We start from the raw sequence: 24,450 nt of genomic DNA, 5'->3' as shown, positions 1-24,450 counted from the left end.
GTCGGCTCCAGGGCTGCCCCTTTAGGAGACCACTGTGGACACCTAGTGGGAGTATTGGACTGGACGTAGGAGACAAAGTTCCCACTCTCCGGAAGCTCACTTCCTGGTGGGGGAAGAGACAAAACACGTTAAAATTTTATCTTTTTAAAATAAAGATCATTTCAGGGGTCGCTTTGTGTCTTCAATGGGGGGAGTCGGTCTGATGGCGGGCGGGCGGGGGTGGGGGGCGGCGACGGAGGCCTGTGGGATGCTCGGGAGGGTCGGGAAAGGTTCACGGAGATCAAGATCCTAACCTGTGAGGGTTTGGGCAAGGCTCCTCCAGACCGAGGGAAAAGCAAGTGCGGGGAGGGTTAGGGGAAGGGACAGGGAAAGAGGTTGGCTTGTTCAGGGAACTGTGGAATAGCCTGTTTGGCTTCAGGGTAGTATGAAAAGGGGGGGGGGGCAGAGGTAGAGCTTCGGGGACCGTGGTAAAAAGTCCGGATTTTGTTTTAAGTGGGAGGGAAAGGCACAGGAGGTTTTCAGCAGGAGACGGACACGGTCTTCTTTAATCTGTGAAGATAGCATAGTGGGGGGGGGGGGGGCGGCAAGATTGAAAGCAGGGATACCAGCTAACAGGCAGAGTGCTCTAGGAGAGAGAAATGTAGCTTTGGCCGGGATGAGAATAGTGAAAATGGAGAAAATTGTACACGTTTGGCTATTTTGTAGACAAGGAAAATGGCCAACCGACAATGGGGGAGGGGCTGAAACAGAGAGAGGCCTCAGGAATGACTCCTAAGGTTTTGGCTTGAGTGACCAGGTGTTTGGTGATACAATTTACTGAGTTGAGACCCGAGGAGATGTTTTGTTTGGATGGAGAAAAGCAAGAACAAAACAAGACCGTGGCATAATTTGTTATGATCAAATACAGATGATCTCTCCATCTACAGTTTTGCTGTCTAGTGGAGGTTTCTTTTTCTTTCGTGACTCATGGACCGGATCCCCCTTAACCCTAACTTTGGATCCAGCGCGCTCTTTCCTGGATAGTCCCCCATGCAGCAAACAGGAGATGGGACACTCATTTTCTCCTTAAATGCCACATAGGTCATCTCTAGAAAAACCTGGAAGAGTGAAATCTGTCCCTATTTTTGGAATGCCTACATGTTCACAAAACTCAGCAAGTCTCAAATTCCACTAAATCCAACAGCCTTGCAGAAACTCACCAAGAGTTATCAGTGTCACCACATAGATTGGGTAAGGAGGGGTTTGATTGCTAGCCTATAGACTTTCCTGTCCAAACATTGGTCTCCTGGGGCAGGGGGTGGGGGGAGCATTTCAAATATATATATTATAGCATTTAGTTTTCTCCTGCCGCAGAAATTGGCCGAGGCTGACTGATACATTCTAGGGATTCAGATATGCATGTCACATTACTGTAGGAGGGCCTCGCTTTTTAAGTACTAGAGTTTGATACAGTCATATTCTTGGCTTCTTATCCAGAGTCTTTGTTGCCCAGTAATCCTACATGGGGCACCTGGGTGGCTGAGTCGGTTAAAGAGTCGGTCTGACTCTTGGTTTTGCCTAAGGTCTCAGGCTCCGGAGACCTTAATCTCAGGGTCTGGAGATCCAGCCCCGCATGGGGCCTGTGTTGGGTGTGGAGTCTGCTTAAGATTCTCTCTCTCTCCTTTTCCCTCTGCCCCTCCACCCCCTCTAAAACAAAATAAAATAAAATAAATACATAAATAATACACGTATAAATTTCTCCTTCTACCTGGGCGGTACTTCCCAGTCCCCCCTATCTCTGCCACTCCACAAAAGTTTCTGAATCTCAGATTAAAGGAGAAGAACAAGCAGTGTGGTGGTAACTAGACTTACCATGGTGATCATCTCATCATGTATACAAATGTCAGATCACTACTCTACACCCAAAACTAATATATGTCAACTATGCTTAAATTTATAGAAAAAAAAATAGTGCGAAGTTAAAAAAAAATTGAGATTTTTTTTTTTTTTTTACCAGTTTAATGGCGACACGTCACTTTAGACAACAGTCATCTATCCCATTCATTCTTACCAACCAGCGTGGTGGGGGCAGGGAGGAGTGGACCAGGACCAAATATTCTGTTTACATATTTCCTGTTAATCCTGTTTTTAGCCCCACATCTCCTTCTTGACTTCCAGTGTATCTGGTGTTTGCCGGTCCCAAGCCTCTCTGAGATCTACGGGATAGAGCAGTTCCTTTCACCAAATCCCAGTTTAGATTTTAGTAGACGCAAACCCCAAGGGTTAGGAGAGGTGGTGTGATGGAACAGAAAGGTTACAAAACTGTTTTCCAGTCCCACCCCTTCTACCGCCTCGAACTTGGTAAAGTCCCGTCACCTCCTTGGGCCTCTTTCCCTCCTCTTACTTGATAGACCCCCAGAGTCATGCACTCTGCTGCAGTGATAGAACTTTCCCAAACCTTCACCCACCCGTAAGCAAAGCAGCTGGGACTCTTCTCTTTGGAGAGAGATGAGCCACAAGGATCTTTAAGGCAGAAAATCCTTGCGGACCCAGAAAGCCCACAGGAGGGATCTATGTTGGCAGCCTGGACTCATAAATAGGCATCCTGTGGTTGTTAAGGGGCCATGGACATGGTGTGCTTTATCGTGATGGATGGTAGACCTTGGCCCAGCAGACGCTGAATCCAGATGGGACCTTGGTGAAAGCTGTGGAGGGGACTGTGTAATCACTCTTCTCTTTAAGGAGTATCTTTGGCCTGACAGGATAAAGAACACACTGCCTCCCTGGGGCCGCGGGGGGGGGGGGGAGTGGGGGGGATCAAGTCCACCATACAGGCCAGGAGTGTGGTGAATGCACCATACATATGTACGTGGGGTTTCTGGGATTAGATAAAACAAAAGAACTAAATCCAGAGTTTTAACAGTTTGTGCCTTGGGCTCAAATCTCCTTTCCTTTCACAGACTGGGTTCCATTGGAGCGGACTCAGAGACAAGAGATTATCAATTAGCATGCAGGGAGTTTATTAGGGGGTGCACTCATGAGCAGGGAAGGGGAGGGAAGGCAGCAGGGAGGCCAAGGGAGCAGTTTGGTGCTGGTGCAGTCTTGGGAGGCTTTGGCAGACCCCGTGGGGAGCTCTGAAGCTGGGATGGCTGCTCGGAGTTGGGGAAAAGGAGCCAAGGCTTTGTGTCCCTGCATGGACTAGTCACCGGATGCCAGCTACCCCAGGAGTGGGGCACGAGCTTGGGTGAGGCTGCTCTTCAGCCAAGAACAATTCCTTGAGAGGGCTGACAGCTGTGATCTGTCAACCTCCCACCATCCTAGTAGCTGGGGACTGGGTCCTTCAGTCTTCAGGGGGACCAGGTAGCAGAGGGCAACATTTGCACAGGGCACTCCCTGTGCTATGCAGAACCACCTGCTTCTTTTCAGTTCTGAGAGCAGGACCCTGGTGGAGATGTTTTCCTGTGGGAATCTTATAAGAGGAAGGTTAGCGGGACCAACTACAGCCCCCACCGCTGCTGCAGTTCATCTCGGGCGTAACTGACACACTAATCACTTTCCCCCTCTCCTGCTACCCTAGATTCCTCTCACCTTTTGCTAGCCCCTCTGTGGTCTAGGTGGCTTACGTAGTGAGGCGGCTCAGACCTCCATCCCTAAGGAGACTGAGCCACTGGTTCCCATGTATTTCTCAAGCTCTGGCTGCTTTTTCCATTTACTGTCAAAACAGGGCAAAGGAGTACTAAGAGATACTCAGACAGATCATATGGGTGCCAAACCATTCCGTTTTTCTATGGTGAAAAATTAAACCGTCTTAGTGTTCCCCTGGGCCTCAGGCCGTGTACACGCCTCCTCTACTGGGGATGGGACCCTCATTATTACCTGGACAGCAGGGGCATCCAGCTCTGAAATCCCATCTGAGCATCTACGCTCTCAGACCATCTCTGGCACTAGCAGCTGCGGGTTGGGTCTAGGAAACACTCGTGAGTTGCAGGGAGTTTCTTAGGGAGTGCTCTTGGGACCCACACCTCGGGGGCAAGGAGGGGAAGCAGAACCTGGCAAAGGGAGAACTCAGGTGACAGCAAAGCCACAAAGGGACCTCAGTGGACCCCACAGGAATTCTGGAGCTGGGACTGCCCTCCAGAGTTGCTTGAGTTGGACTGATGGAGCCAGGTTTTTTACCCTACAGTACCCTTCGGGCCACTGGATACTAGCTGTCCTGGGAAGGTGTGATCTTGGGCAAGGAGCTCAGCTAGAAGCAGGGGTGGGGTGGAGGGGCAGGAATAAATCCTTCAATCCTGAAGGGGGATCTGGACAGCACAGGACAGCAGCCATGACCATTCTATCCTGCAATCCTACCCCTCAGTGTGATCTTGACATCTGCCCTAAGAAGAGTTTTTCGCCTGGGATGGAGGGAAGGCAGACCCCCGTGTGCCGGGTGCTGATACGCTCCCCTCACCAAACAAACTCTCACCATCCCCCCTACTCAAAGGAAGATGGAGGAAAGGATGCATTTTATGAAGGAATTCATTTGATGTCAGGACAGACACCTTGCCAGCTGGTTTGGAGGAAGAAACTGGTGATTGAGCATGGGAAGCCACCTGCTGGAGACTCCTTGAGGTTGAGAGCACCAAAATGGACGGCTCTGTTCATTCCCCTTTGTCTCAGCTTCTGCTAGACAGGATTTATCCAACGAAAATCTGCCCTGATTTATTGTCTGGGGAGAGCCACAGAAAGGGCCAACGAAACAGGAACCTGCCCAGGTTGACCACGGAAACCTCTGCGCGGTGCCCGACACCTTACAAATGCTTGGTAATTATTTGTTGAAAGCACAGATGCAAAGTGCTTACCCTCTCAGTATCCTCAGAGTGGGAAAACAACAGGACCCAGCTCATCACGTTGTTTCCTATTTCTTCTAGAATATATTTTTGATAATATGTAGTTTCCTAAAATTGTCCATTTTATCTGCTTTTTAAATCCGAGTTCCAAAAGGAGACGACCCTTGTGTGTCTTGCCTACTGTTGTGTTCCCAGCCTTAGTACAAACCACAAAGCGGGCTTCCCCTAAATATTTGTCCTATGATTGAATGTTGGGGGGGGGGATTATTTTGGAAAAAAGAAGGAAGAATTAATTCCTCTCCTAATCGTGACTCTTTTTTTTTTTTTCAAGCCACCCTTGACCTTTCCTCATTCAAAACATCCATGAAAACAGTGCACTTCCAAAACAGTGGGCGCTGTTGGTGCAACAATATTTAAAAAGACCATTACTGGGATAGCAGCAAGGGGCTTCTTCGCTCTGCTACTGCCTGGGCAGACCACTGCACAGCTCTGCCGCACCCTCCTCGGTGCTTCTTCCATCCTCCGCAGTTGTTTTCCAAGAACGGATGATGAACCCGCTGTGAGCCAGGCACTGTGCTAGAGCCCCCGACCCCGACCCCGACCCCGCGCAAGTTTTGTTTTTCTCCCCCCAATTTCCACTCACTCCCCTTTCCCGGGTCCCCGGAGGCCCTGTACCCGCCCGCACAGTTGTCCAACTTCTGCCCCCTGGCGGCCATCCCGAGGGGCAGCGCCGGGGGGGGGTCCCCCCTGGCCGCCCCGGGCAGTCCGCCCCGCCGCCCGCCGTCGGGCCGCAGTGCGCCGGCTCCTCGCGAGTTCGAAACAGTTGGGAGTTGGACCCACTCCAGCTTCGGCTCTGGGAGGCCCTCTGAGGGGCCTGCCCTCCTGGGGCCATGAAGAAGGCCGTCCTAAAAGACAAAAACGGTAACTGGGGAGTGGGGAGAGGGCGACGCCTGGGGGACAAAGCCTTCATGCCTCTGACTCCCCTGTGAAATGGGACCGAACGCCAGACTCTCAGCCTGGGAGGCAGCGTCTCCCCATCATTTGTGGAGTAAACGGTGCTTCACATACAGTAAGAGCCCCCGGTCGTTAGTGCAGCGACGACCCACACCATCAGGATGCGGAGAAGTGCAACTCCAGCCCTCCCCGCCCCCACCCCCGCCCCCGCCCCCGCCCCGGCTTTGCCACCAGCCCGTACTTCCGTGCCTGGCGCTCCCGATCTGTCTCCTGCAGCTTTGCCCTTTGTACGGAGAAGGTGGGATCATCAGGTATGGCGTCTTTTGAGGCTGCCTACCTTCCCTTAACCCCGCCGGCTTTGGAGACTGGGCTCCTTAGGTGATCTTAGCCGAAGCCCATTTACCTTGCAAGCGGAGGTTGGTGCCCGGAGCCTGCGAAGAGGCCGCTTCTGTGTCTGTTCAGGGACTGGAGGCTGAAGGAGGGAAGCCTCCTGCGGATCTCTCCGATAATCCTGAACAGTCTCCCGAGCTGGAACCTTCTTTGCACTGGGTTCCTTTATTTCTTTTCTAGAGAGCCTGTGTGGTTTGGGGGAAGGTGAGGTTGGAGATCAGCTCCAATGCTTGCTCGGGAGGGAAGGGCCGGGAACCTGGCTGCGGGCCCTCACCTGGGGGTGGAGAGACCGGCAGAGCCCGGCCCTCGGCAGTGAAGACCACTTCTGGGCCCTCAAAACACCACAGCCCCACGGATTTGCCAAAGGCTCGGCAAAGAGCGGTTTGTCACTTGTGCTTGAGGAAAAGTGTGCTGAAAAGGAATGTCCCCAGAAGCTTCCTGTGGACTGAAAAGCAGTCTTCCCAGACGCTTCTTCTTGAGAGAACAACTTGTTTTCAATCACTCCGCAGTCGGAAACTTCTCTTTTGAGAGTTGGTTCTGTAGAAAACGTATTTCGTCGCCTCTCCACCACCACCACCCATTGTCCCAGATTCTCCTGCCAAATGATCTTTTCCTGCTATTTCCACTATCATTGCCATTGCATGCTTGGGTGAGGACAGTAACACTTTAATTTCCCACTTCCACTCTGGACCCCACAATCCATGGTTTGGTTTTTTCTTAAAAAAAAAAAAGAAAAGAAAAGAAAAGAAAAAAGCCAATCTTACTGGGTCCTGCTTGACTCCCTCCTCAGCGCTTGCGGCGATGATGTAAGCCTGTGAAACCGCCCGGGGGTCTCTGCCTGTGTTCCTCCCGCCGGCCCCAGGCATCTCTCCCTCTCCCTCTGGGTTCTTTCCTGTCTCCGAGACTTCCTTCCTCTCTCCTTGGTCTAAATATTTCCTGTTGGTCCTTTTGACCTCCATTCGTTACCTCCTGCAAGAAGCCTCGACCGCCTTCTCCACAGGATACCTTGGCCTCCTATCAGTCCCCCTCAGAGCTCTCTATACGCTTCCTTCATAGCGTGTTACCGTTTGTTATTAGACATACATTTACGTGACTGATGGAGATCTGTCTCTTCCGCTAAGCTGGAAGATCCATAAGGGCAAGAAATTGTTATTTCCCAGCGCACAGCCTGCCTCAGAAAAGTTCATCGAGTGGAGAGATGATAACGGACGTTAATGGAGCACTCCGCGGTGCCGGGCGCTGGGCAAAGCCCTTCAGCGGTCTCATTTATACTCATAACAAGCCTCTAAGCTAGACACTTATTGTCCTCACTTTACTGACGGGGAAACTGAGGTACAGAGAGGCTACGAAACTGCTCCGGGTCCCCAGTCCTAAAACTGGCTCTAGGACCCCAGTGATGCGGTCATGTTGCTGTGTAGGTGACGGACTGAAAAAAGTCTCCCTCTTTTCATTAGAAACACAAACTGGCTTCAACGTCAAGTCATCTGTGCACAACTTGAGCAAAACTCAGCAGACCAAACTCACTGTGGGGAACCTTGGCTTGGGCCTGATCGTCATCCAGAACGGGCCCTACCTCCAGATCACCCACCTCATCAGGAATGGGGCTGCGGCCAGGGATGGAAAACTCAAGCCAGGTGACTGTGGTCTTCCCCCTGCCTCCCGCCTGTCTGCCTCCGGGGAGACTCGGTTAGCAGGTGTTAGTGTAACTGTAATAATGATAATATTGCTTGAGAGCAGGTTTCTGCATGCCAGCCCCTTGCTATCACTTTATCAACCCTCGCTGCGTTGTGTTTTTATTCACCAAATTCTGACCTCAAGTCTGTAGGTAGGAGCCGTTGTTATCCCCCCTTCACAGGGGATGAAACTGAGGCTCGGTGAGCTTGAGTTCCTTGCCCGGGTTCACCCCCACCTGGCACGTGGGATACACACACAGGTACGGTGTCACTCCAGAGTTATGGCTCTTGGTGGATAAACCTTCCTTCTTCCGTAGGCAGTATGAATCATCGTTAGCGTTCAGATGCATGATCTCACTTCACCCTCCTGACAATCCCTGAGGTCGATTGTGCATTAAACCACCTTACAGGGGTGCCTGGGTGGCTCAGTGGGTTAAGGCCTCTGCTTTCGGCTCAGGTCATGATCTCAGGGTCCTGGGATCGAGCCCTGCCTGCATCAGGCTCTCTGCTCAGCAGGGAGCCTGCTTCCCCGTCTCTCTCTGCCTGCCTGTGATCTTTCTGTCAAATAAATAAATAAAATCTTTAAAAACAAATAAACAAACAAACAAAAAACCCACCTTACAGATAAGGAATCAGATATTTAGTAACTTGCCCACCAGGGATCAGTGGCTTGAACCCTCTCTGTTACACTTCTGAGCCCAAGAAACACCACCCTGCTTCTCTTGTCTTGGGGTGAATGATTTTTTCTTCCAGTTAGAGACATGTTTTCCAGTGTCTGCTCCGGTTCTAGGGCTGTGCTTGGGAGCCAAGGAGACACGATGGGCTGCAAGGGTGGTGAGAGGGAAGAGCCACCTGGTTTTAGCTGCTCTGCCACTTTGGAGTTCTGTGACCTTGGGCAAAGCCATCTAACCTTCCAGGTGTAGGTCACCTCACGCTCTGATTTGGGATAATACCACCTTTGTTAGAGGCAGCTAGGATTTGGAGAGAGAAGGTTTATGAAAGTGCTTTAAACAGGACAGTTCGGTGGGAATACTGGCCGTTATTTCTCTTAGGCTGTTCTTAGTTTCCAGACTTGGGTTTTGTTGTTGTTGTTTTTAATAGAAAAGGATGGTGGTTCAGTGGACTAAGCCACTGATTTGTAACTCTTATCTATTAGAATTACCTGGGGAGCTTATAAACCTGAGATGCCTAGGCCCTGTTTCCCCAGAGGCTCTGATTCAATTGATCTGGGGCTGGGGATCAGTTAGTTCATGGTTTCAAAGCTCCTCAGGTGATTGAGTCTAAGTGCAGCTCCGGGTAGAAGCAGTGGGTTAAAGAAAAGAGATAAATGATGCCGTTGTGAACATTCACCTCACCTTAAAATCCAAAACATCTTCTCCAAATGTCACTATTTGGTGCTGGGGCACAGAGTACCAGAAAGAGAGATCTGGACTTTCCAGACGAGAGGAAGCCCAGGACAGGTCGTGTGAATTTTCTGCGTGTTCTCCTTAGCTTCTCTGGGGTCAGGTGACAGACGCTGGTCGGTAACCAGAGTGCATACTCGCTGGAGTGCCACAGGAGTGTGTTTTTATGCATGGGAAGCAGGACCTATGGTCAGTGGGCTCCTTGAGGTAAGAGGCAGTCTGGAATTCATCTTTTTTTTTTTTTTTAAATTAAAGGTTTTTATTTATTTATTTGACAGAGAGAGATCCCAAGTAGGCAGAGAGGCAGGCAGAGAGAGAGGAGGAAGCAGGCTCCTTGCTGAGCAGAGAGTCCCATGCGGGGCTTGATCTCAGGACCCCTAGATCATGACCTGAGCCGAAGGCAGAGGCTTAACCCACTGAGCCACCCAGGCGCCCCAATAAAGGTCTCCATTTTTTAAAGTTTTTTTCTTTTTTTAAAGATTTTATTTATTTACTTGACAGAGAGAGGTCACAAGTAGGCAGAGAGACAGGCAGAGAGAAAAAGGAGGAAGCAGGCTCCCTGCTGAGCAAAGAAACCGACGTGGGGCTCGATCCCAGGACCCTGGGATCATGACCCGAGCCGAAGGCAGAGGCTTTAACCCACTGAGCCACCCAGGCGCCCCTTTAAGTTTTTTCTATTTGGTAATTTCTACACCCAATGTGGGGCTCGACCTCATGACTCCCAAGATCGAGAGTCGCATGCTCTTCTGACTGAGCCAGCCAAGTGCACCTGGAATTCCTCTTTTAAATCCAGGACTTAACCTACAGTGCTGGCACATTTGGTGTCTGTGCTTGATAAATGAATAAGACGTATTTGTCACAGCCATTGTGCAAGGAGTTTCCGCCTCCACGTTCTCATTTAATCTTTGCAGCACTCCTGAAAGGTGGGGAACAAGACAAGAGGGTTGGTGAGATGAAGAAAGTGGGTCAATGCACAGAGCTAAGTGGATGCACGGGGCTGGGGTTCCAGCCCATGGGCCCCATGAAGTCCTGGAAATAGGATTTCAGTATCAGAGAGAGTCCAGAGTCCCAAATCTCTGCATGACAGGTCAGTCACTTCCCTTCAGTGTCTTGGTTTCAGAGACTGGAATTCAGAGCTTTTGACAATGATGGAGAATTTCAGAGGTGACAGTCCCCCAAGCCTACTATTTCTTTGACCACATTATCTCCCAGCTCCATTGTTTCATATCCATGTGCATCAAATTTTTCTCTTCTGGTGCTTTAAAATAGGGTTTCTTTGGATTTCCTAGCTTAGTGTTAGTTTATTCTGGCTAAATTTTACAAACCTTTTGGCCAGGATGGTTTTAAGTATAGTCTGATATCTAGAGTCTTAAGAAATTAGTATAACTTTGAAGGCAAAATACAAGTCACATACCAGCCACAGTCATTCAGTAAACATTTCCTGAATGCCTACTGTGTGCAGGTATCCTGTTAGGCATGGGGTTATAAAGGTGAGCCAAACAGATGTGGTCTGTAACCACCTGGAGCTTATGGAACTCACAGCCTCATCGGGAGAGATGGAGCAAAATAGGCAAATCTATTTTGGCTGCTGCAAAGTTGATTTAACGTAGGCAATCGAGACAAAGTTTATATAATAATGTGGCTCCTACAGCCCATTAAAACAGAAAAAAACCTGTGTAATGAGTTTGATATTCATAAATTCCACATTGGTATGTCTTAATGAAGGGCAACGTTAATATCTGTTGGCAGAGTAATCACATTCATACGACGACATGTTTGGTTCCAGCCAGGATGGTCATGGAATTACGCTGTTTGTTTTCTGTCTTCTTGATCAAAAAACACGCTTTAACAACATAATTGAGCAGAATGCCAAGCCATAGCTTTCAGCTATAAATGCTTCTTTTAACATTAGGCATGTAAGCTCGTCCAGTGAGAGGTGTTTGTTGTTGGTGGGTTTTTGGTTTTTTTTGCAGGTGGGTGTGCTGTTGTAATTAGCCTCCGTAGGATGAACAGCTGTTCCAGACTGCACACTCTGCAGGCAGCTGGGGAAAACCTGTTTCATTTAGCAGTTAGCTGCAGATCCTTGGCTGGTTTTTACCCTCCGCTACTTTCTAAGACTGAAGTAGGTTTTCTCCACCCTTCTAAGTCTTCATTTTCTTTACTACTTTCAAACTTCAGTTTCTGATAGGAAACTAGGACCTAGCACTATGAAAGTTTGTCTTTGGTACTCCCCAGAGGCTTCCTTTGAGATCAGCAGAATTCTCAACTATCGCACAGTGGGGTGTAGTCTCAGAGAAGTGGCTTCACCCTCTTATCGGAGGTTAGGCTTCGGCTGTCTTGCAAAGAGGGTAATTGAGGGCCCCTAGCTTCCCATGCACAACGAGATGAGCCCCCCCTTTGGGACTTACCTGGAGTCCCTTCATCTAGTGTTAGCTATAAAGTCTCCATTAACCATTCGGCAGGCTGTTCTAGTAAGATTTACTAAGATTATACTCACTGTGAGCCCTTCAAAAGTAATTTCTTTGTATTCCTTCCTCTCTTGCTGGGTGTCCTTGTGGTAGTCAGGATTCTTCACTGTAACCAATAGAAAACCATCCTATTAAGGCACTGAACTTAGAACAGTGAGTCTGACAGAATTGCCGGAAAGGCTGGAGAATCAGGCTTGGGAAAACGATGAGAGAGCACAGGGCCACCTGTCACCACCCCCGGCAGGCAGGGTGCTCCTCTCGCCCTTCTGAATCTCCTGCTCCAGGTTCAGTGACCCAGGTGGGCTTGCCCCATGGCTGGATCTCCTTTACACGTCCATGCACAAATGAGTAATTAGTCTTTTTAACACCCACTTTGGGGGTCCAGGAGCTTGTGATCAAGATGTGGTTTTCCTCCGCCATGGTGGGGGATCAAAAGCTCCATGGCTGACCGTCACGTTTCCCTCCCTGTCCAGCAATGCCCTAAAGTAGACAACCTAGCTGTCAAATCCCTTTAACCAACATACTCCCTGTATAGACATCGTAAGCTTAATTAAATCATGCTACATGTCCAGTGTTTTTCATGCAGAATTACTTGTTCAACTAATACTGTGCAAGGCAGGAAATTAAAATCCAAGTCTTGATGTTAATACCAGTGGAGGGCACTGGAAATTGCCAGGCAGGTACAAGAGAAACTAGGTCATTTATTCACTTAGTGTAAGTGGTTTTTTAATAGTAATAGCTATTTATTTTATTTGAAACACATTTTTAGACTCTTAAGTGATGGCTCAGACTATAGGTGGTTTTTAGCTTCTGACACACCAAGGACTAAAGAAATGCAATAAAAACATGAAATAATACATTACACCACTATTAAGAAACATCTTGCATGCATTCTCCATTATGCAAAGGACACTCATGTCACTGAGATGACCACATTCATTAAATAAAGGCTGAAGCCTGGTTTGGGTTCAGAATGAACCAACAATATGAGCCCTTTAATGAAACACCTCACAGTAGAGCCAGAAGTGCTATGAACCCACTGACCCATTATCTTCATTTTACTGATAATTTTTTCCCTCTTCAGGTGATGTTCTGATTAGTGTTGGCCATGCCAATGTGTTAGGATATACTCTTCGAGAATTTTTAAAACTTTTGCAACACATCACCATAGGAACAGTACTACAGATCAAGATTTACCGAGATTTTATTGACATACCCCAAGAGTGGCAAGAAATCTATGATTTAATCCCTGAGACCAAATTCCCAGTAACGCGGTGAGTAGATCGTTTTTTTAAGGAAATCTTTTGTTATGCTAGCACCCCCGGGGCCATATGAAGCACTGGGTCTTGGTTTCGTGGGAGAAGGATCCGCTGGATCAGCGGGGGAGGGATTGGTGAAACCACCACAATCATCTAGTGGGTTCTGAATCCTTTTGGAAAAGTACAGTCTACAGGACCTAATGTGAAGCAGATTGATGAGCTCAAGAGCCCTGAACCTGGAGCTTTAAGGAGAACCATCCGGTGGGAGCTATGCCACTTGTCCCCTTGTCCAGAGTTGGCCTTAAACACATGCTATGAATCCCATTCCTTCATTTGTCTCCTGCACATTCAGCTTCTCTCTGGTCCTTTTCAACAACATGGAAGCCTTATTTTAGGCCTCTGCCATCTTCACAAACCCCACCTTGAGGCCGCTGTCCTCTCCCTGGCCCCCTAGCCACGGTCCTGTCCCTTTGACTCCAGTAGGGTAGAGAGATGCTGTAGCAGCTGTGGGCCATTTCCCCTGGAGATGATTTCTCAGGCGCTCTGCCCCCCTGCACCTTAGTGGAGGCCTTGCTTTCTTCACCTGGCCAAGAGACCTCTTGGCAGGGCCACCCACAGCCCTCATGTTCCTGACTCCAGTGGACTCTTCTCAAGTCTACATTACTCTTGGCTCCCGAGCAGCATTCGCCACTGTACAACCCCACCCCCACTCCTGTTAAAATACCATCTTCCCCAGGCTTCTGCCCTGACCTTCCCTGGGGCTGAATTTTTGGCTTCCTTGTCTCAATCTCCTGGGCCATCTCTCACTGATGCCTGTAGTTTCTATCACTCTCTGAATATGAGTGATTTTTCAAATCGTATGACCTTCAAACTTGTACATTTAAATCCTTCCTCTGCCACTCGGTAGCTCCATTTGGGTGTATCACGAACCCCTCACACTCCTTGTGCCGAAAAATAAAAAGCCAGCTCACCACTGATCTCCAGTGGCCCTATCTTACTAGCGATCATTTGCCTAGCTGAACAAGTCAGAAATTTAGGGGTTGTGCTAGATTTCTCCATTCCCTTCTTTCCACGCCCAATGATCACGAGGGCTTGTCATTTTACCTTCCAGCTTTCTCTCACATTCATTTATTTCTCTCCGGCCACCACCACCATCCCAGTAAGAGTCACCATTCGGTCTCTACCATCCACTCCTGTCCCCTATTCATTCTCTACACAGAACAGTCCTTTTACGATTCAAGTCTGATTTTGACATGTTCCTGCTTAAAATCTTTCAAAACCTTCTCTTCTTGGGACAAACGCCCAAATCCTTGGACTGATCTGTGCTACCCCATGTGGCTAGTGTCTGTCTGTATCGACCGCGGCCTCACCTCATTCTGCTCTCCTCTGCCCTCTCTAGTCCACTTTGGCTCTCAGCTTTTTTGCCTTCTCTTTGCCTCGGGGCCTTTGCACTTGCTCTTCTGTCTGCAACATGCTTAGGACCCTGTCATTACTCATCCTTGAAGGCTTACAGTGCAAACTTTTTCCAAGAGGCCTCGCTAAATTAGGAAGCTTTAAAACACTGTCTGGTCCACCCATCTTATGCTTTCAGGGCAACCTGTGTATCTCCATCACAGCATTTCTCCTAATTTCAAGGACGTAATCTGTATCATCCATTGTTTACTCTGCTGCCCTGGAGAATGCAAATCGCTGCCATTATGCTAAATCTACCACAGGACTTCCCCATGTTTCCTTTATTCAGAGGGAATAAAAATTAAAACCCAGCTTTTGAGGCTCAGACAAATCACTTAATCTCTGTAACCCAGGAGTGCAAGAGACCCTTCGGCAGGTCAGATGCGTGAGGAAGGTCTGCAGAGCATAACATGTATAACATGAGATCCTTTTCCTTCAACAATTCAGTGCTCTGATGCAAGAGTGGTCCTTATTAATTTGACAGGATTTCAGAGCTAGAGTGGCTACAGCTGTGTATCTTTGGTTATTGGGATGGGCTCAAGGAAATCTGGCTGGGGACTTGACTAAGAACTAAAGTATGGCCCACACTGCATTGACATTACTTCGTATATTCCCACTTGTGGTCCAAAGGACTGATACGGTCAACAGATGTGCTTTGTTGGTCTCCTACAACATTTTGAAAAGTCAGAATAGCGGTGATCTAGAGAGAAAGGAAAATACAAGGGAGCTTTTCCAGGCGCCAGTACTCTTTCTTGATCCCCGGGGGGGTGTGGCCACCCAAGTGTTTATAATTTTTTTCCATTAAACTGTCTGAACTTTTTTGCATTTTTCTGTATATTTCAAAAACGTTTAAATGAAAAAATTTGAACTTACACATCTAAGAGTTCATGGAAAGAATCTGCACCTGTGATTTCTCCTGAAAAATCATAAGATGGGCTTGCTTTCCCACAGGCTGACAGCGGAACTACAGTTGGGTAGAGTTGTCTGTTCCCTTAGATCAAGCACAGATTGGGGACAGGCTTTTTCCCCCAAACCAAACCAATCATGATGTAGTTAAAAATCATTCACGATAACACTGCTTACTATGCAGTGGACATTGCTTGACGAGCATTATACCTCTTAATCCTCAGGCCAAGGCTTTTTATTATCCTGATTACAGGCCAGAAAACGGAAGCCAAGAGAGATGTATGTAAACTTGCCAGAGGCCACAGGGTCTAACTGTCACTAGGCCGGTCTCCAGAGCAGCGACGTTCGAGAAGAACGTACTGCTGTGGTGTAAACGTTCTCAGTTTGTGCTGTGCCATGTAGGGGCCACGATTAAGCACGTGGAATGCGAGGACCTGCAACTGGGGGACCCTGTACTGGGGAGTGCGGCTCTCAAGCCTGGGTTCTTCATCATTTGTTTATAGAAGGGTTATGTTTCTAAGCATTTTAAGTGTTCAGAGTTTGAGATACAGAATAGCACAACTCGAGTACGAGGCTAAAACCCGTGGATTCAGAAACAAGATCAGACACTTCCTGAATCCCTTCCTTAACAAAGTGTTTACATCTAAGGCACTTTGGTAATTACATGGTGGGGGACAGGGAAGGAGCACAAAAGGAAAGAAAAGGCTTCTTACACAGAGCTTGTAAGATCTTTTTCAGGAGCAACCGGCACTTTGTGCACACTGGAGAATATTCCACATAATACTCTGGCAGACCTAGTGGTATAAAAACTGTTTCCAACTAACTCTGACCTCTGCTGGCTTATGGCTTTATAATCATACTTCAGTTAGGAAGAACCTGGCTCTACTACTTATTCTTTATAGTTACCTAATACTGAGTTACAAAGGATATTCTTTGCAATCTGGAAAAAAAAAAAGTAACATGGATTTTTTTTCCCCCCTATTCACAAGCTGCTCAGGAAGTCCTGGGCATGTCTGAAGGCCAAGTGTTCTGATCCTAAGATCTTTTGAATCTCTTTGCACCCACTAAATCGAGGATGAAGGAAAATCCACATTTTAATGACTAGTAGTTCTCAGGGAGAATGACTCAATTACTAATTATTACCAGAAGAGAGAAACTTTAGGAAAACCTGTTCAAATTCTTGGAAGCAAACAGAACAGTCAGGACTGCAAATAGTAGTGATAACGCAAGCAGGTCTGAAAGGTTGGCGGCGCGGGAGGGGTGTTGGAGAAGAAAGGGATTCCTATCTCCTGTAGCAGGACTGAGGTGCCAGAGGTCCATAATCACAAAGACCAGGATGAGGGGGGGCGCAGGGAACGGCATCTGTTCGGGGGAGTAGTAAGTCGGCACAGGAACCGCAGGTTTTAGTAAAGCTGAAGAGTTGCCGGCAGGCCAGCGCTGCCCAAGTTTCAACAGTCAAGAAAGCCAGGAGTTGGGGATGTGAGGGTGAGTGGGCTGGCCAGGCAGGTGTCCCCCCCTCTTCCCTCATCGCTCACGTGTGTCCCTCCGGAAGCTGCAGGGTCGGTTGAAGAGGACGTCTGTCCTTCAAAGAGGTATGAAGAGCTGTGCTCCTCTGCTGGAACCTCCAAACAAGCTCTCAAGTAAGCCAATAGTTGAGGCAAGTTACAAAAACATCTTTAAAAGCATCTGGCCAGAGGGGTGCCTGGCTGGCTCAGTTGGTTAAATGACCAACTTCAGCTCAGCTCACGATCTCAGGGTCCTGGTATTGAGCCTCTCATCAGGCTCCCTGCTCTGGGGGATCTTGCTTCTCCCTCTGCCTGCCGCTTCCCCTGCTTATGCTCTATCAAATTAAAAAAAAACCAAAAACCAAAAAACATTTGTCCAGCAAGAGATAAGTAGAATACCGAACAAGACACATGTGGACATAGAGGGCATTGTGTAAGTCCATGCTTTTAAACCCAAAAGAGAAGCAAATGATGAATGCTCAGGAGAAAAAAAGACGACTCAAAGATTTCCCTATCACTAGTGTGTTAAAGATCTTGGAGGCCCACTAATTTCTGAATATGCTAGAAATTGGTAATACCCTGTTATTGTGGTTCTTACTGACCCTATGTGACCCATTAGAACAGAGCTCTGTGGAGGAGATGGCCGGGTTGACTATCATTCTGGAGGCAAATTAACCTACACTTTAAGGCCTGCTAATATTCTGGTCAATACTCTGACTTAAGTTAGTACAAAGCAATGTGCAACGATCCAAGGCAGAATTCGATTTACACTTAGGAATGGAAACAAACGTAAAGGTACTTTGAAAGAGAAAACCGTCGACAACACAAAGTGCTAAAGCTAAATCATATCCTTTCTTTGACGAACCAAAGCGGCTTTTAAGACATCTTGTTAGGGGACAATGAATGTTCAGACAATTAACAGTCCATTTCTTTTTTTTCATTTCAGCCCAACAAAGAAAACTGAGGAGTCAAAAGATGACCTTTTGGCAAGCAGTGATGACAACGAAGATGTAGTTTCAGATAAAAACCTTAGGTATTATAAAGACCCAGGGTCCCCTGGGCCTCAGTCTGCAACAAGACCGATGTCTATCTCCAGAGAGTGGCATGGATATAAAAAGGAGAACCATACCATGAGTGTAGGGAAAGACACTCAGAGTGACGTGATGATTCACAGAGATCACAAGAAAGAAGTGAGAGCCCCTTCTCCATACTGGACCATGGTGAAGCACGACAAGGAAAGCTCTTCCTCCTCCACCGCCTCCTCCACCTCAGATGCATTTTGGATGGAAGACTACGCCCAGGCTGAGAAGAGCAAGGTTCCACCTGTATTGAAAGCTCCCACCCAGGCTGAGAAGAGCAAGGTTCCACCTGTATCGAAAGCTCCCACCCAGGCTGAAAAGAGCAAGGTTCCACCTGTATCGAAAGCTCCCACCCAGGCTGAAAAGAGCAAGGTTCCACCTGTATCGAAAGCTCCCACCCAGGCTGAAAAGAGCAGGGTTCCACCTGTATCGAAAGCTCCCTCCCAGACTGAAAAGAGCAAGGTTCCACCTGTATCGAAAGCTCCCTCCCAGACTGAAAAGAGCAAGGTTCCACCTGTATCGAAAGCTCCCTCCCAGACTGAAAAGAGCAGGGTTCGACCTGTATCGAAAGTTGCTTAGGAGGCAGTCTGCAAGTTGGTGATCACATAGCATCTATCTTGAACACACCCAACTTTTGTGCATTGCTCTGCACAGGTTTGCTATACTTACAGTAATATGTGCAGACTTCACAATTCTTTCACAAGAGCATTGTAATGCCTTCAGAGACCTTCTTCCATGTGATAGCCAAACACTGCCCTGGGGCCGGCCAGGCCTCCCCACCTTATTCTCAAAATAGCAATGTCATCCACATCCTTCCCACACTCCCTTCCGAGAAGACCGGCTCATCTTTTACAGAATGCAGCAGAGGAACCCAGGATCGGAATGCATGAACATAGAGAGAATTTCACTTTTTAAGGTAAGTATCACATTTTTATTTAGATATTTAGTTTCTCTTGTTTTGCAAACTTCAGATGCCCTACTTAAAGTAAGAGATGTATTTTTCTGGCTGGTTGGTCACATAACAATTTTTCCCCCTTTTTAGCCCTAAGAAACAAAAACAGATGAGCGAGAGGAAGATGAGAAAAAAGACAAAACTCTGTGACTCAAGTGAAGATAAATCTGACATAAAATGAGGCAGTGGGAACACAGGATATGACTATAGGGAATTTATATTTTTAGGAAATAACTCTATTCCAAAAAAGACAGAAAGGGGGTAAAACCCAACTAATTATTCTGACCCAAGAGGACAGATTTTTAAACTGGTTTTATCTCTAAAAGCCATCAATAATTATATTAATAGTTTCCGATGCTTCTGGACTTTATTATGTTCTTGTTCTCCTTTACAGCATCTAAAACAAAGATCTCAACATATAATAAATACTTGATTACCAATAGCAAAGATGCAAGAAAAACATTTAAACAGAATGTTTTATTTACTTTAAGTCAGCTGGGGATAATTACCTGTATTTATATGTTAAGACATTTCACCTCATTGAAAAACAAAAAGATAAAATGTTATATTAGAGATCTTTGACTTTCATGTGTTTGCTGCTCTGGGTTGAGAACATGTTCAGCTCTTCCCTGCAAGATGTGTTTCAGTATTACAACTCATCAACAAAAGGTGTATGGCCCAGATTTCCACTTGCCGCCATTGACTTCCGGCCAGAAACAAACTTCTTTGCAGCCTTGAAACAAACAAACAAACAAACAAAAAAAAAGAAAAGAAAAGAAAAGAAAAGAAAAAAAGTTAACAGAGATAAGAGAATGCATTATCCAGTAGACAAACTTATTTACCCCATTATTTCAAGAGCGTGTAGGATGAGGCATCCTGAGCCAGCAGCTCTGTAAAACCTCTTGTGAAGTTAACTATAGGAGAGGGCTGATGCATTATTTCAGTTTGGGACACTGTAAGAAAATAAGCTTGGGTGTTCTGATGAATGTTCCCTCCTATCTGTGACTGAGCAAGTGTGATGCTCCAGATCTAAGTGTAGCTGTTAAGGGGGTGGGGGCGTAAGGAGAACCTCACTGACACTGTGAAATAGGACAGAGGCAGCCTCAGGCCGGGCAGTACTCTGCTGCTTCTGTATTATAACAGCAAATAGTCTGAGCCAGTAAAAATACTGTTAACATAAAAGTCAAACTTTCTCCCACTGTGTTCCTTATGCCACTATCAAGACCAGAGGCCGGTGGTTTAGGTGTACTACGACGAACAGCAGCCCCCGTGTTCTTTAAAGCCAGCTTCTTCACGGAGACACAGTGCTAGAGGCAGCAGAGGCTGGGACATGACGATCGTATACAAGAGGAGGAGAGCCATTTGGAAGAGTGTGAAAATGACGAACTTAGGGGCCAACTGAAATCGGGCCAAGACTACTACCTTAAAATAACCTGTTTCTTTTTTCTATTCCCACTGTCCCTACGTAAGGCAGAGCTGTTGGTGAGAAGATGGCTGAGACCTCTACAATGCAAGAGGAGTTGACATTTTTAATATAGAAAGAACTGGGGAAAACCCACTGATTTTGGATTTATTCTGTAGTTCATATATTTGTTAGGTACAATAGAGAATACAAAAAGGTGTAAGACGTAGTCCTTGCCCTCAAAACAACTGAATCTCACAATAATATATGTTAAAAAAAAAATACACCAATAGCAGGAGGAATGTCTTCGGCTGAGATGAACGGAAATCCCAAGATGCTGGGGCGTGCAGGACGGGCACGACAGAGTTTATTTCTTGGGAGGAGAATCACATGAAAATCACATGAAATTGCCACTATTCAACTCTTCTTCACCTTTTGGAACTTTAAATGGTTTCATCTATTGGTACTTTAGCTGAATGAGGAAGCTACACGCCGAGCTGACAAGGAAGCCATCTGCAGATGTGGCGGCAACGAGCCCCTCCCACCACCGCACCAGCCAGGGAGGCACCAAACGTCAGGACAGGGACGTACACAGCCCAGGGGAGCTTATGCATGCCTTCTGAGATTGGATCACTAAGGTCAAATTATTTGATGTAGAATCAGAAGTTTTTATTCGCTCACGTTTACGACATCGGCGTCAGCTACGGAGTCTATCTGCTGAAGGACTGTGGCTGGCGGCGTGTACGATCCCGCACCCAGTGCCTGGGACCCGACTTCATCCAGGAACCCCTCAGAAGACTCCACTGACATTAGGTAGCCAGCTTTCAGCTTGTTCCTGTCCAGTAAAAGGTATGTAACTAAGGCAGAAGCAGTTTTATAAGAGCAAGGCAATTTGAAAGTATGTTCTCAAACTCAAACCAAATAAAGTATGTTTTCAAACTCAAACATGTTTTGGTAAATACACAAATTAACAGCCCTGAAACCTTATAGGGCTAAAGGCCTCCATTCTGCCTTCAGTTCATCAGTTATGTGATTATTTATTTAGAAAGCTATCAATATGAGCTTATACTGCAATCCCAACAGACTGCCTTCCGATTTTAGACTAGAGCTTAAGGCTACCTTAATGTGAAGTTTTGATTAGTGAAGTACTAACTCTTGCCTCCAGTACTTTCTGGTGATGACTTTAGGTATTTCTATAAAGGCAGAACACCTATGTGGGGTCTTAGACACTGTCCACTTCGCAGAATACTGTGTGCTGATTCTCCTATCGACCTGCATCCTCCAGGCCCACGTCTACACGGAGATTTGTCCAGTGAGGGCGGGGCACGGCTGAGAAGAAAGCTGAGGACAGGAGAGGTCTCACATTCTTTGCAGCTTAAATACAGCACAAAGCATGAAATAAAAATCCAATTCATAATTCTCTCAGAAAAAAAATGGGTGTTCAATAAGGCTCTCGAGTAATTTAACTCTAAAATAAACTATCCTTGTTTGGCACTCTGTAGCAAGACTTGCATTTACACATAATCATAATTTAATGCAGCAATTTTACCACAGTCTCTGCTTAATTTAAAAAAGATTTACCCCCCCCCCCCAAGAGAGGGAGGGTGGGGGAGAAGGAGAAGGAAAGAGAGAATCTCAAGCAGGTCCTACATCCAGCACGGAGCCCAATGAGGGGCTTGATCTCAGGACCCTGAGATCAAGACCTGAGCTGAAACCAAGAGTTGGATGCTTGACCAACTGAGTCACCCTGGTTCCCCAAAGATTTTTACCTCTTCACTCTAGGCAACAAACTGGTGGCTACCAGAGAGGAGGTAGGTGGGGAGATGGCTGAGAAAGTGACAGGGATTAAGGAGGGCACTGGCTATGATGAGCACTGGGTGATGTATGGAAGTGCTGAATCACTGTATTGTACTCCTGAAACTAATATTACACTTCATATTAAATAACTGGAATTTAAATAAAAATGTAATTTTTTTTTTACCTACAGTAAACTTTACCAAGAGATTATTAGTTTGTTCCTTCACAAATGACACCTTACTTTGTTTCTTTCAGTACAGGAAGACTAATAAGAACGTTACAAGAAAAAGTATCAACTCCATCAAAATGGCAGAAAACAAACATTTCTCAGTATTAATAACTGAAATTCTATTTTCTACATGCTGCCGTACCTTATAAAAACTGTGCTACACTTAAGGAAATATATTTTCTTAAATAAATTAGATTTGAAACAGATTTTTCTTAAGTAAATCCAGTGTTTCCATTTATTCTCATCATGTTTTGTTTGTGGTGCAATCATGCAGAACTGCATCCTATTAACCAATCCTTTGTTCCATGTACCTATTACTTAATAAACTGTACTGCACTGTTTAAGAGATGCAATTTTTAGTATGTTTAGTATAACAGAAGTAATTTTTTTTTTTTTAAGATTTTATTTATTTATTTGACAGACAGAGATCACAAGTAGGCAGAGAGGCAGGCAGAGAAAGAGGAGGAAGAGGCTCCCCACGGAGCAGAGGGCCTGATGTGGGGCTCGATCCCAGAACCCTGGGATCATGACCTGAGCCGAAGGCAGAGGCTTTAACCCACTGAGCCACCCAGGCGCCCCCAGAAGTAATAATGTTAATGGAACAATTTGAAATGACCAGGAAGTTGTTCCTTCCTGGGTTGAAATTTGCCTGTCATACTTCCTTTGTGGGCAACACTAAACGATCATGAAGACAGTGTGAGCTTCACGATTCACATTTTGAACTGTCCGAAATGGATGCAATCAAATTTAAGTGTTTTAAAGTGCTGTATGAAAATGCAAGCTGATCCAGGCTTGGTCCAAATTATGTCTTCTTTGTTAGAGACTTGGCAAACTACTCAATGAGAGATGTTGCTGGCACTCCCAGTGAAAACAGTGGGCATTTAAAAACCACCAAGAATCAGACAGGCATTTCAATCTTTTAATCAGATACAGTGATCTGCAGGGGATACCTTCCAAGAACCCCAGTGGATGCCTGAAGCCATGGTTAGTACCGAACCCTATATATACTGTTTTTTTCCTAACACACATACCTATAATTAATTTATAAGTTAGGCACAGTAAGACATTAACAACTAGTAATAAATTAGAACAATTGTCCTGCATCGGGCTCCCTGGGAGCCTGCTTCTCCGTCTCCCACTCCCCCTGCTTGTGTTCCCTCTCACTGTCTCTCTCTGTCAAATAAATAAATAAAACCTTTAAAAAAAAAAATAGAACAATTGCAACAATATGCTGTAATAAAAGTTAATGTGTATATGGTCTACCTCTCTAATTTAAAAATAACTTATTGTCCCATACTCACCTTTCTTGTGATGATGTGAGATGATCAAATGCCTACGTGATGAGATAGAGTGAGGTGAGTGATATAGTTGTGTTGTGACACAGTATTTGGCTACTAATGACCTTCTGACACCTAAGTCAGAGGAAGGACGGTCTGCTTTCAGACCATAGCTGACCCCAGGTAACCGTGGAAAGCAAAACCACGGATGGTGGGGGGAGTGGTGGGGGAAACAAGTATTTTTTTTTTGGTCTATCATATCAGTAAAGAGGTTAAAAAAAAAAAGAAATTGCCAATGGTTAAGGCAGAATAGGCACTCTCATATACTGGTGGTGTGATTATAAACTTGTACAACCTTTCTACACTAGGACTTTGAAATATAAAAATAAACATATAAACATTCACATATATTTGAACAGCTTTTGTGATAATATTTATTATAACTCTTGACTCAGCTGGAAATCTATACCAACAAGATAGTATGAAATACAAAAACGTTTTAAGACCAAAGATACCTTTAATTGTTTATATTTCCAACCACAGGAAATGTCCAGTAAGTATATTTGGATACACCAGTTAATACTGTTTATAACGGATTTTTAGTAAGCTGAATAAACGGAAACAACAATGGTAAAAAAAGAGGAATCATTGGTATGGAGTAACAGGTCATTTATTTTTTTATGTGTTTCTTATATTCAAATTTCTACAATAAACATGCTATTAAAGAGGATATAAGGGAGAGCCTGGGTGGCTCAGTGGGTTAAGCCTCTGCCATTGGCTCGGGTCATAATCTCAGGGTCCTGGGATCGACCCCTGAGTCCTGCTCTCTGCTCAGCGGGGAGCCTGCTTTCCCCTCTCTCTCTGCCTGCCTCTCTGCCTATTTGTGATCTCTC

General features: G+C 46.2%; 2 protein-coding genes across 10 annotated transcripts in view; one reads left to right on the top strand and one right to left on the bottom strand.

The window, feature by feature from the left end:
- Window positions 1-5,617: 5,617 nt before the first annotated feature.
- PDZD9 (PDZ domain containing 9) lies at window positions 5,618-18,702 on the top strand. 4 transcript variants are annotated; one of them, XM_032326874.1, is made up of 6 exons: window positions 5,618-5,732; window positions 7,610-7,789; window positions 12,784-12,973; window positions 17,768-18,137; window positions 18,183-18,317; window positions 18,408-18,702. In XM_032326874.1, the coding sequence occupies exons 1-6, from the start codon at window positions 5,702-5,704 to the stop codon at window positions 18,477-18,479; spliced, it is 978 nt and encodes a 325-aa protein (XP_032182765.1). In that variant the 5' UTR covers window positions 5,618-5,701; the 3' UTR covers window positions 18,480-18,702. The 4 variants fall into 4 exon arrangements, with proteins under 4 accessions (XP_032182765.1, XP_032182767.1, XP_032182766.1 ...); XM_032326876.1 differs by having other exon boundaries at window positions 17,768-18,212; window positions 18,438-18,702; XM_032326875.1 differs by having other exon boundaries at window positions 17,768-18,302; window positions 18,438-18,702.
- Window positions 18,703-19,310: 608 nt separating this feature from the next.
- Window positions 19,311-24,450, bottom strand: part of LOC116580527 (cytochrome b-c1 complex subunit 2, mitochondrial) — a 130,698-nt gene continuing 125,558 nt past the window's right edge. For all 6 annotated transcript variants that reach the window (XM_032326869.1, XM_032326871.1, XM_032326866.1 and 3 more), the window contains 2 exons: window positions 20,936-21,089; window positions 19,311-19,585 (listed from right to left, as the gene is read on the bottom strand). In XM_032326869.1, the coding sequence (XP_032182760.1) occupies window positions 19,502-19,585; window positions 20,936-21,089 (238 nt within the window). In that variant the 3' untranslated portion in view covers window positions 19,311-19,501. The remainder of the gene's footprint in view (window positions 19,586-20,935; window positions 21,090-24,450) is intronic.

This window comes from Mustela erminea, chromosome 20, assembly GCF_009829155.1.
Source record: "Mustela erminea isolate mMusErm1 chromosome 20, mMusErm1.Pri, whole genome shotgun sequence".
NCBI lineage: Eukaryota > Metazoa > Chordata > Mammalia > Carnivora > Mustelidae > Mustela > Mustela erminea.
The sequence above is the reverse complement of the archived record's forward strand: the minus strand, read 5'-3'. Positions and strand labels throughout refer to the sequence as shown.

Coding starts and splice junctions, on each gene's coding strand:
- PDZD9 (XM_032326873.1), top strand. CDS start 5,702: ATGAAGAAGGCCGTCCTAAAAGACAAAAACG. Junction 12,974..17,767: donor ACCAAATTCCCAGTAACGCG/GTGAGTAGATCG, acceptor TTTTCATTTCAG/CCCAACAAAGAAAACTGAGG. Junction 18,318..18,407: donor CCCAGGCTGAAAAGAGCAGG/GTTCCACCTGTA, acceptor GAAAAGAGCAAG/GTTCCACCTGTATCGAAAGC.